Source organism: Phodopus roborovskii, unplaced genomic scaffold, assembly GCF_943737965.1.
Source record: "Phodopus roborovskii unplaced genomic scaffold, PHOROB, whole genome shotgun sequence".
Lineage (NCBI taxonomy): Eukaryota > Metazoa > Chordata > Mammalia > Rodentia > Cricetidae > Phodopus > Phodopus roborovskii.
In genome coordinates, this window is record NW_026126424.1 from 15120754 (window position 1) to 15133264 (window position 12511).

General features: G+C 38.2%; 1 protein-coding gene across 2 annotated transcripts in view; it reads left to right on the forward strand.

Moving 5' to 3' along the window:
* Agl (amylo-alpha-1, 6-glucosidase, 4-alpha-glucanotransferase) overlaps window positions 1–12511 on the forward strand; it is a 54196-nt gene that overhangs the window by 17498 nt on the left and 24187 nt on the right. For both annotated transcript variants that reach the window (XM_051185609.1, XM_051185610.1), the window contains exons 6-20: window positions 286–467; window positions 610–721; window positions 1568–1691; window positions 2225–2327; window positions 2417–2514; window positions 3872–4011; window positions 6211–6398; window positions 8257–8380; window positions 9223–9386; window positions 9661–9762; window positions 9860–10015; window positions 10136–10286; window positions 11725–11849; window positions 11933–12045; window positions 12373–12507. In XM_051185609.1, the coding sequence (XP_051041566.1) occupies window positions 286–467; window positions 610–721; window positions 1568–1691; window positions 2225–2327; window positions 2417–2514; window positions 3872–4011; window positions 6211–6398; window positions 8257–8380; window positions 9223–9386; window positions 9661–9762; window positions 9860–10015; window positions 10136–10286; window positions 11725–11849; window positions 11933–12045; window positions 12373–12507 (2017 nt within the window). The remainder of the gene's footprint in view (window positions 1–285; window positions 468–609; window positions 722–1567; window positions 1692–2224; window positions 2328–2416; window positions 2515–3871; window positions 4012–6210; window positions 6399–8256; window positions 8381–9222; window positions 9387–9660; window positions 9763–9859; window positions 10016–10135; window positions 10287–11724; window positions 11850–11932; window positions 12046–12372; window positions 12508–12511) is intronic.

A 12511-nucleotide genomic window follows, 5' to 3' on the forward strand; every position in this document is an offset into this window, starting at 1 on the left:
ACATTGGTGTTTTGCCTGCATGAATGTCTTTATTAGGGTATTGGATCCCCTGGAACAGGAGTTAGGGACAGTTGTGAGCTGCCATATGGGTGCTGGGAATTGAACCTCTGGAAGAGCAGTCAGTGCTCTTAACCACTGTGCCATCTCTCCAGCCCCCCAACTTTCTTGTAGGTATAAATAAATACTGAGTAAGTAAGTTACTTACTAAATAAATGATAAACTAGAGATAATAGTGATTGTATAGTCCAGTCTGATTCTGAGATGTGTTCTTTCCTTTTTCTTAAGCTACCAATAGTAAGTGGATCCAAGAGCATCCGGAATCTGCATATAATCTTGTGAATTCTCCGCACCTGAAACCCGCCTGGGTCCTGGACAGAGCACTTTGGCATTTCTCCTGTGATGTGGCAGACGGGAAGTACAGAGAAAAGGGAGTCCCTGCTTTGATTGAAAATGATCAGCACATGAATGTAAGTGTGTACCACCCAACCAAGTCCCAAAGAGCAAGTTAAGAGTGAATGTGTGTGAAAATGTGTAGAATATGGTTTAATGGTTTAATATGGAGAAAGGAATGTAGTCAAATACATTTGGTGTTGTTTTGAAATTTTTCAGTGCATTCGGAAAATAATGTGGGAGGACATTTTCCCAAGAATTCAGCTCTGGGAGTTTTTCCAAGTAGACGTTCACAAAGCAGTTGAACAATTTAGGAGACTTCTCACTCAAGGTAAAGGCTTTAAACTAGATTGTCCCTATTACTATTTAAGAAGCTTATGGTTACTCTTAAAGGGATGACTCTCTCTAGTTAGCATCATTATTAAATCCTTCTGTATAATATTGGTGGTATATTTTACACTACAGAACTCCCATTTTTCTTGGCATAGTGATGCATGCCTTTCATCTCAGTACTAGGGAAGGACAAGCACATTTATATGTACATATAGCAATTTCCTCTTTCTCAAATCTTAAAGTTACTAATTAGTAGTTTCTTTGCAAATTATTTTTCAAGGAAAGTCAGAATTTATCTGTAGTTTTATATAATTTTCTTTATAATGTGTATACATGTCTCATGTTAATATCTATTTAATACATACAAATAAGAGCAGAAACTAAACTATGTTTTTTCTTTCCATCGACAATATGGATTTATTATTTTGTTTAACTTCTTCTCTTGACCCCCATGAGGCAGTGTGTGGTTTTTAAAGTATTTTGTGTTACTAGTGCTTTTGATGGATTCCTTGCAGTGTTTCCGTCATTCATTCATTAGAACATTTATTGAACCAGCGGGTGTGTGCTTAGAGACTTTAAGGGCATGGGGATTTGGTGGTGAACGGTGACGCTGAATTGAAGAAGTTGTGTGTTTTCCTCTTAGAAAAGTTTGTCTCTCTTTTTATAGCCCCCTCACTGTATGGGAGGACTATGTAGGTAGGAAGGGAGGGCAGGCAGGAAAGATGCTTGTTAACTTTTTGTTTTACTTTCTATGAAATAGTTATATACTGACAAATTGAAAAAGTGACAGTTATAATCTTTTGTCAGTGTTTGCATTTAAAATACCATTATTTCTTTCTTTCAGAAAACAGGAGAGTAGCTAAGTCTGATCCAAAGGAATATCTTAAAATTATTCAGGACCCTGAATACAGACGTCTCGGCTGTGCTGTGGATATGAACATCGCACTAGAGACTTTTATACCACATGAGTATGTTATGTTATGTATTAGCCCTGTAATGTTACTCATAAATGCCGATAGTATTTATTAAAACCTTCATAGAAAATGAAATAAAGTAAGGGATTAATGAGACGATTCAGTAGGTAAAAGGACTTGGTGACAGCTTGAAATTGATCCTCAGAACCCATATATCTAAGTAGAAGGAGAAAACCCACTCTCGAAAATTGTCCTTTGACCTCCACACACATACATAACCCCTACATACTTAATAAATAAATAAATAAATAAATAAATAAATAAATAAATAAATGTGAAAATGTTTTTTTAAAATAAAATGAGGTAGTCTGCTATGTTCTTACAATTTCAGTACCTGACCTTTTCCTACATTCTGTGTCAGAGCTTCTGTTAAACATGTCAGTAAAAGTTTTTACAATTGTAAAAGCTCCTCACCCGTAGCTCAAATCCTGACGATGGTATTTAAGATTTCTGTGACACTTGTCAGAAAATGTTTATGTGTGGGTTTTATGAAAGCACTAAAGTTTGTTTTACTCTCTCTCTGCTAGCCACGGGCCAGCTGCAATTGAAGAATGCTGTAATTGGTTCCGAAAGAGACTTGAGGAGTTGAACTCAGAGAAGCAGCACCTTACCCACTGTCATCAGGAGCAGGTTCACCTTGCTTTTGAGTTGCTGCTTTCCTTTGAGTCTGGGTTCCTGCTGTTTTCAATGGGAGTGTAACACAATTCAATGTCTTCCAGGCAGTCAATTGTCTTTTGGGAAACGTGTTGTATGAACGACTGGCTGGTCATGGCCCTAAACTAGGACCTGTCACTAGAAAACATCCTTTAGTTACCAGGTATTTATTCTATTTTCAGAAATGTTTTCTTGATAATAATTAAAAGCTGAGAATATTTAGTTTTTCAGCTTGATCTAAATGTTTCTTTTTCTTCATTACATTATATTGGAATGGAAGTTTTGATTCAGAAATAGGCTTAGTACTGATTAATTTTGTTAGACAAATCTTTAATTAGAAAAACTAAGCCAGGTGTTGGTGTTGCACACCTTTGATCCCAGCACTCGGGAGGCAGAAGCAGGTGGATCTCTGGGAGTTCGAGGCCAGCCTGATATTTCTGGAGGACTGCATATTTAATGTCAGTCTATTTTCTGTTGCTAAGATTGGGTTATCTGTAAAGAAAGAGTTTAATTTGGTTAAGGGTCCACAGGCCAGGTAGTCTAAGAACAAGGCACTGGTATCTGCTCATCTTCTGGCCAGCGCTTTAGGCTATCTCAGGTTGTGGCAGGAAGATTACTAGAAAGTGAGTACAAATGGAAGACACAAACATAAGGTGGTTTGTGAAAATCCACTACCATGATAACTATGCAATTTCCCTGGGAGCAAGAACTCACCCAGAAGAGAAAGATGCTAATCCAGTTATGACGGTATCCTGCCCATAAGCAGGACACCTGCCATTGGGCTACATCTCTCAACACCACGACTTTAAGGAATTAAGCCTCCACACCTGGCATGGTGGCGCATGTCTGTTATCCCAGCAGTATGGAAGGAAGCAGAGATAGGAGATGTCCAAGTTCAGGGTCAGCCTATGCTGCAAAGTGATTCTATGTCTAAAGGGGTGGAGGGTGAATCATGCGAAGGAATTAAGGTTCCAATGCATGAACTTTTGGAGATGTACTCCAAGAATAGCACTTGGCAATAGTAAATTCAATGATAGCCAGAGAGAGCAATCATGTAGCTCCTTACATAAAAACATGCAGCATCAAGGCTAGAGACATGGCTCACAGCTAAGAGCACTTACTGCTGTTGCAGAGGACCTGGATTCAGTTCCCAGCTTTTACGTGGCAGAAACATCCGTAACTCTAGTTCCCTATCTCTGGTACCAAGGGATGCATTGTCCTCTTCTGGCCTCCATGGTCACCAAATATAGACAAAGTGCACTTAGTACATTCAGGCAAAACACTCATATGCAAAATAAAATTAATAACTCTTTTACAGAGCACACAGCATATATGTTGGGCAGCTAGAGGGTAGGAAAGCCTCAGTGGTTTCCCTTTAATCCTGTAAAGTTGTGAAGGTTGTTTCGTGTTGGCTATCCTTCACATTTTTAATTTTAATTTTCAAGTTTTTAATGTTGCTACTTCTCATTCTCTTCAAGGAGTTTTTTTGTGTGGACCTTTTTTTAATTCTGTCTTCCTAGGTATTTTACTTTCCCTTTTGAAGAAATGGCCTTTTCCACAGAAGAATCCATGATCCACCTTCCAGATAAAGCTTGCTTCCTGATGGCGCACAATGGATGGGTGATGGGCGATGATCCCCTTCGAAACTTTGCTGAACCAGGTCCCTGACTTTTCACTTCTCAGTAGATAGAGAAATGAGAGCTTGTGGAAGACTCAAACTGGGATCTGTTTTATTATTTTGCTCTTTACAGCAGGTTCATGGTTTTAAAATTGTTAGGCTAGAGATATCAAAAATGCATAACTTTGAGAGAGAACTTTTACCCCCCCTCATTTTCTCAAACTAAATAGCTATTGTATGTTGATTTCATTTAGAGTCAGTCTACATAGGCTTCAGTTTGAATAGAACATTGTTTTTTTTTTTTTTTAATGTGTATGGATGTTTTGCCTGCTTGTATATATTATACCGCATGCATACAGTGCCCACAGAGGCCATCACATACTCTGCGAATGAATTTATAGATGGTTGTGAGCTACCATGTGGGTGCTGGGAGTGAACTTGGGTACTCTGGAATATTGGACAGGGACTCTTAACCACAGAGTCATCTCTCCAGCCCCTTCACTGCATTTTAAAGAAATAAGTTAGAAACCACCTTTGTTATGTTACATTGTTATAGGATGTTTTCACTTATTGGCCAGGGAAGTTTTAAGTTAACTGGAAAGGCAAGCAAGAGACCAATTATTCTCAAAGTCCTCCTCACTATTAGAGTATTTTCTTCAGCTTCTTTACTGTCAGGAGACTCCAGAATTTCAGGGCTAAGAATTTATTTCAGTAACATTACAGTTAATTAAAAAATTGTATTTACTTTTATAGAATATATTTTGGGTAAAGATTTTTCTGTCCTCCCTTTTCTGGTAATTCTAAATGAAACAAATAGACAAACAAACAACATTTTCCATGTCATGGTTTTAATGTACCTGTTGCTAAAAAGGGGTGGGGAGGAGAATTTAAGGGTAGAGTTGGAACTTTAAAATTTTGTGTAAAACTTCAGAGTGTGGTGGTGCACATCTTTAATCCCAGCTCTGGGGAGAAAGAGGCAGGCAGATAGATCTCTGTGAGCTCGAGGCCAGCCTTGGTCTACAGAATGAGTTCCAGGAACTTTCTCAAAGTCCTCTCTCAAAACAAGAACTGAAGTTTTAAAATCAGGATGATATTACTGTTACTGTTTTTTCCTTAAGAACTTGAACTTTTTATACTGAGCTTGCATTTTAAGAGGAGACTGTGAGACTGGAATTCTGGTTTATTTGTTTTGTTTTGTTTTGTTTTGTTTGAGACAGGGTTTCTCTATGTAGCTTTGTAGACCAGGCTGACCTCAAACTCACAGAGATCTGCCTGCTTCTGCCTCACAAGTGCTGGGATTAAAGGCATTTGCTACCACCGCCCAGCTGAGACTGGAACTTTTTACAAAATAGTTATAAGCTAAAATTGATGTTTTAAAACTTTATCCTAGGCCATTTTACTTTTAACTCCCAAGTGTTGGAAGTTCAACCCAGCACCTTTTACACACTTAAGTGCTCTATCCTTCATCCTCACTTTAGATGTAATTTTACCCAGGAGGCTGGAGAAATGGCTTAGCTGTTTAGAGCACAGGATGCTTTTCCAGAGGACCTGGGTTCAGTTCCCAGCATCTACATGGAGGCTCATACTATCTGTTGTAGACAGAAGTTCTGTCCCATCTGGTCCCACAGCAGTGCAGTACCAAATAAAAACACTGACACTAATATTAATTGTAAACTGTTTGGCCAATGACTCAAGCTTCTTATTACCTAGCTCTCGCTTAATTATTAACCCATTTCTATTAAACGATGTATTGCCACAAGGCTGTGGCTTACCTGTAATGCTCTGGCATGCTACTCCTTCAGTGGCTACATGGCATCTTCCTGGCTGCCCACTCTCTCAGTCCTGTTCCCAGAATTCTCCTCATCTGGTCGTTCCACCTACACTTCCTACCTGACTACTGGCCAATCAGTGCTTTATTCATCAACCAATAAGAGAAACATGTATTCATAGCATTCAGAAGGGCATCCCCCATCAATCTGTAACTCGAGTTCTAGGGGATCAACCACCCTCCTCTGGCCTCTGAGATTACCAAGCACATACATGGTATACAGACATGCATGGTATACAGACAAACATGCAGGCAAAACACCCATACACGTAACATCAAATCATAATTTTTTAAAATTTAGACAGAACATCACTGATGGAAGAAGTAACAGTTTGAAAACAGCATTACTTCCTTGTGGTAATTGTTGTCATCAGTTTCATGCACTACTGAAGGCAATTGTTGTTCTTTAACAGGTTCAGATGTCTATTTAAGGAGAGAACTGATTTGCTGGGGTGACAGTGTTAAACTGCGCTATGGGAATAAACCGGAGGACTGTCCTTATCTGTGGGCACACATGAAAAAATACACTGAGATCACTGCCGCTTATTTCCAGGGAGTGCGTCTTGACAACTGCCACTCCACACCTCTTCACGTGGCTGAGGTATCAACGACTCCTTTTCCTTGACAAAAACGCAGCAATGTCTGGTAGCTTCCTGAAGTGCCGGCCACGCAGGTCTAGTCTGCTGGTTGTACACTGCTGTTGATTTAGAATTACTATTTCACACATATGACAGATTGTTTAATTCTAACAGACAGTTGTCTGTTTTGATTTTTGAGACAGGATTTCACTGTGTAGCCTTAGCTGTCTGGAACTTGTTCTATCATCAGGCTCGTCTCAAATTTAAGAGATCCACCTGCCTCTTCCTAGTGCTGAGATTAAAGACATGCACCATTATGGCCAGCCTCTAATAATGTTTTCATATAACTGTAATAGAATACTAGGCTATAAAATGTTTAATAGTTTTTAAATTTAGAAAGAAGAATCATAATTTTATGTAGTAATATGCATAATAACTATTTATTGGCAATATGCAAAATGTTAAGGTGTCTTTTAGGTTGTTTCCAGTATATATTAGGTGCCAATTATAGTGATTATTCAACTTTAGCTTTTATTTTCATTTTAGGGGTACTTTGGGTATTGCACATTATAGGAGTATGTTATGTTCTACACTGAGCTATACCCCTAGCCCGTATAATAGGCATTTAAACACTGACACTTTGGCATATCATAGCTAGTTTGAGCCTCATTGATCGAATTTTAATGAGTCACCTTCAGAAACATGAATGTAGGCTATCACCTGTTCTTTGGGCTTTTGAGCAGTGTCAGTATTTGCTTTACCTCATACAACTTTTTCTTTGGTAGGTTTTTAAGTGACAGTTCATGAAAATATATACTTATAAGTCAGTTTAATGACTCGTGTGTTAATCCCAGCACGTGGAGGCAGAGGCAAGTGATCTCTGTGAGTTTAAGATCAGACTGGTCTACAGAATGAGTTCAAAACCCTGTGTCAAAAAATGAAAAAAAAAAAAGCTTATATAAAACATTAACTTATATAGTACATATGCTCCATGTGTGTGTGTGTCTGTGTGTATGTGTGTGTGAGAGACAGAGAGAGAGAGAGAGATTCCATATGATTTTAATTCAGAAGGGTTTGATAGGAAACATTAGCCAGGCTGGTAAAACATTATTTACCTCCAAAAATTAAGCAGAGAGCCTTTTTCAGCTGTGCTTTTAGCAACAGTCATATTTGTAACATTTCTGTAATGTTATAGGAAATTTAACTTTAAATGGCTAAGTCCTCCAGGGTTCTGCTTCTTAACTGATAAAATTTCAGGTATCTTACTTGCCTTTACATAAGAATTCCTTGAAGAAAAAAAAACTGGTAACAATCTGATTTTTAGCCACCATTATCTGTTTCTCTGGTAAATCATTAGAACCAATGCTACATATGCTTCGCACACGCAGAAATGGTGAGATGCTGGCGTTTGTTGTCATCTACATGATGAGTTTAACCTGACCTTTACTAATTATATAACTATAATTATATAATTATCAGTTCTGACTTAATTAGTCACCAAGAGATTAATGGTCTTATAAGAGGTATTAAAAACAGAAAGAAACAAAAACCAAAAAAACAGGGAAGATTGGCAGAATCGCAGTGTTACAGGCTGAATTTTTAATGACACTAACATTTTCCTTTTTTCTTTTTCTTTCCCCTGTGTCCCTATGTCTGCAAAACCTAATCTTCCTTTCCACTGTTGTTCTCTGCAAACCCTCCGGCCCCATGTGTGTTCATGTCGTCTTACATGTGCACATTAAACTTTATTTGGCACTCCCTTTTGCATTTCTCTTGTTGTTTTACCTATCTTATGTCACATCCACACTTAGTCTTGTCCCCTCCTTCCCTCTCCGTCTTGCTCTCTTCTTTCTTTTACATTTGTGACTGTGCTTTTTGCAGTACATGCTGGATGCTGCTAGAAAATTACAGCCCAATCTTTATGTAGTGGCTGAACTGTTCACAGGAAGTGAAGAGCTGGACAATATCTTTGTTACTAGACTGGGCATCAGTTCCTTAATAAGAGGTAGGTAGGCTCGCTGAAGTCCGTTTCCTATCTGAGATGCTTTGCCTTCGTTTAAGTAAATCAGGAGGCATGTAATAGCTTTATATGCAATACCTAATATAACTGAGTTTCCTAGTTTGTAGTAAGATACTTCATTTCATATAGAAAGCCCAGTGAGGTCAGGTGTGATGGCCTACAGCTGCGATCTCACACTTAGGAGACTGAGGCAAAAGCATCACATGTTTAAGGCTAGCCTGAGCTTCATAAGTTCCAGGCTAGCCTGGGGTACATTTTTTGAAGGGAAAGAAAGCCAGTGAGATGACTCCAAGAATAAAGTACTTGCCCCCAAACCAGGTGATCTGAGTCCCCTAGAACCCACATGGTGGGAGAGAGAACAGACTCCTGAAAGTTGTCGTCTGACTTGTATACCTGTGGTGGTACCTGAACACACACAACATGTCCACAGAATCTATTGACTTGAAAGGGTGAGTCAGAAAGAGAGAGAGAGAGAGGTTGGTGTGGCAAATTACTGACTCAAAACCAGAACCGTATTTGTATATTTTGAAAATACACAAATCTGTTTTAACCTACAATGTGATGCAAATTTTAGATATTTTTCAATAGATTTAATATAATCAGCATCCCAATGGACAGCTACTAATCCTTTTTTTCAACTCAAGTTGTGTCTCCAGTTAAATTGTAGTTGATTGTTGGTCACTTGGACTGGTGACATTTTCTTAATTACTTAACTCTCACTTTTAATGTTGACATGCCATGTAAGTCAGTCATGATCAGAAACCTAACCTTCTCTTGGACATTTGTAAGTAACGGGGATTGTTAAACTGCTGTGTGCTGCTCTGCAGAGGCAATGAGTGCGTATAACAGTCATGAAGAGGGCAGATTAGTTTACCGGTACGGAGGGGAACCTGTCGGATCCTTCGTTCAGCCCTGTTTGAGGCCTTTGATGCCTGCTATTGCGCATGCCCTGTTTATGGATATTACCCACGATAATGAGTGTCCAATTGTGGTAAGCATCAACCTGTTTCTTGTGCTGACTTATTTTGCGAAATGTTTCATTATTTAGCTGTCTATTGCTTGGTGGCAATATTATCCACATTCAATCATTTTTAAATGATTGAAATACCTTGATTTAAAGTGTTTTGTTGTTTTGAAACAAAAAAAGATGTGCCTTACAGAATGTATCTAAACGTGTCCTTTTGTTTTGTTATGCTAATGGAGCATGAAGTGTCACTTTGCACTTTGTTGAAAAGAACATGAACTTGTGCTTCTTTCTTTTCTAGCACAGGTCAGCCTACGATGCTCTTCCAAGTACCACGATTGTTTCCATGGCATGTTGTGCTAGTGGAAGTACCAGAGGCTATGATGAGCTGGTGCCCCATCAGGTGCGTTTAATCCACATGACCAGTAGCGCTGGTCATTTTTATCCACATTTTCATTGTAAACAGCATGTACATGTGACCAACCGTGGCCTCTCTACAGATTTCAGTGGTTGCTGAAGAACGATTTTACACTAAGTGGAATCCCGGGGCGTCGCCATCAATTACAGGAGATGTTAATGTCCAGAGTGGGATTATTGCAGCCAGATGTGCCATCAATAGACTCCATCAAGAGTTGGGAGCCAAGGGTTTTATTCAAGTAAGAAATGGGCTTTTTAAAATTTCTCTCTGGACTTTCCATTTCAAAGGGAGACCTTTTGAGCTGAGTGAGCACTTGTTCTCAGACGGGGGTCTAAGGCAGTTTCTTTCCAATTCTTAGGTGTATGTGGATCAAGTGGATGAAGACATAGTGGCAGTCACAAGGCATTCACCCAGCACCCATCAGTCGGTTGTGGCTGTGTCTAGGACTGCTTTTAGGAATCCCAAGACTTCATTTTATAGCAAAGAAGTGCCTCAGATGTGCATTCCTGGTAATATAACACAAGCATTTATATAATTATATCATGTCTTTACATGTCATATGTAACACACTGATATAAAAACTTGGTTGAGAAAAGAACTTAGATGGGGACATTTTTTTACTACATGGAACAAAATCTAGACAAAAGCATTCCTGAAAAGTGTGAAATACTTTTGTTTCCATTTTAACATATTCCTTTTTTCCTAATATATATAAACATGTTTCTTATACTGTATGTGTCTGTGTTTCCATTTTTACATATGTATAACATATACACATATACTATATATATGCATATATACACATGTGTGTGTGTTTAAAAGGCAAATAGTGACTGCTCATAACCCCTTCTCATCTGCCATTCTAGCCTTCTGTCAATCTGGCATTCAGCCAAGCAGATATTTTCACTATTCTTCATGTAGTTTTCTTACCCACCTATAAATGATTATTTATTGTCTTCAAGGACTGAAGTTCTACCTCTAAGAATATAGTCTCTGTCTCTTTACAGTTATATCCCTGAGATCTTCTCTTATGGTTGCTTTTTTTTTTTTTTTTTTGCTAGATGTCTATATTTTATCCCTTACGTTACACTATATAGTATAGTGTAACCCAGCATACTCCTACATACATAGCAATTACTTATTAATTGAATGAAGAGTCTCAAAAATAAACCCCACTCTTTGTGTGCGTGTGTGTGTCTGTGTCTCTGTCTCTCTCTGTGTTTGTCTCTCTCTCTCTCTCTCTGTGTGTGTGTGTGTGTGTGTGTATTTTTTTAAGGTGAAAGGACCATAGTCACATAGACTAGCCTAAAACCTACCAGGCATTTACAGTTGCTGTTTTGTCTCAGCCTCCCAAGTTGCTAGGATTATAGATACACACATCTATGCCCAGCCCATATTCTATATTTCTTGCTAGTTGATAAGTATCCATTGCTTCAACTTTTAAAAATTGTCAACCCATGCCTTTAATTCCAGCACTTGGGTGGCAGAGGCAGACTGATCTCTGTGAGTTAGAGGCCAGCCTGATCTACAGAGTGAGTTCCAGGACATCCAGAGCTACACAGTGAAACTCTGTCTCAAAAAACAAACAAATTGTCAACCTAAATAATTGTAGGGTTAAGTATTCATTACCTGCCTTAACTTCCTAAGTTTATATTTAGTGATCTGGTCAGGTCTTTGCTAATGTTCTTACTTAGTTTTTGTTTTATTTATTTAGCATTTCTTGATATGGGTGTTAAACCACACATGCCAAGTGTACATTGTACCACTGACCTACACTCCCAGGTCCATAGTTACTCTACAGTACTATCTCAGGTTTTGTGTTGATCCTGATCATTCTCAAAACATTAGCATTTTCCAGTTGACTAAATTGTAATTTCATCTTTAAATTTCATTAAATTTTGAATGTACATCAGAATAGTTTTTGTTGCACTGTTTATATTTCTCTAGGCAAAATTGAAGAAGTAGTTCTTGAAGCTAGAACTGTTGAGAGGAATACAAAACCTTATAAAAAAGATGAGAATTCAATCAATGGAATGCCAAATATGACAGTGGAGCTTAAAGAGCATATCCAGGTATTTGGGGTTCTAGTTTTTCACTGTGTTTAATGTTTTAAGAAAATTTAAATTAGTTAATGATTTTCTGTATTTTTTTCAAGCTTCATGAAAGTAAAATTGTTAAACAAGCTGGAGTAGCCACAAAGGGTCCCAATGAATATATTCAGGAAATAGAATTTGAAAACCTATCTCCAGGAAGTGTTATTATATTCAGGTATGTTAATTATAGTTCAAACTATTGATTCTACTTATATTGAAAATATAAGAGATAGCTCAGTGGTTAAGAGTGCTTGCTGATCTTGTAGAGGACCCAGGTTCAGTTCCCAGCACCCAGGTCAGGTGGCTCACAACCACCTATAACCCCAGTTCCAGAGGATCAGATATGTTCTGCTTTCACAGGGCACCTACATACACACATACAGTTTGTATACAAAGGCACATGCACAGTTTTTAAAACAATATAGAGAAAATAGTTTATCTTGTTAAGTTTGGATATACTGAAAACATTGCCTTTTTTTTTTTTTTAATCAACATTATTCAGGGTTAGTCTTGATCCACATGCTCAAGTCGCTGTTGGAATTCTTCGAAGTCACCTGACCCAGTTCAGCTCTCACTTTAAATCTGGAAGCCTTTCTGTTGACAACTCAAATCCTATATTAAAAATCCCCTTCGCTTCGTAA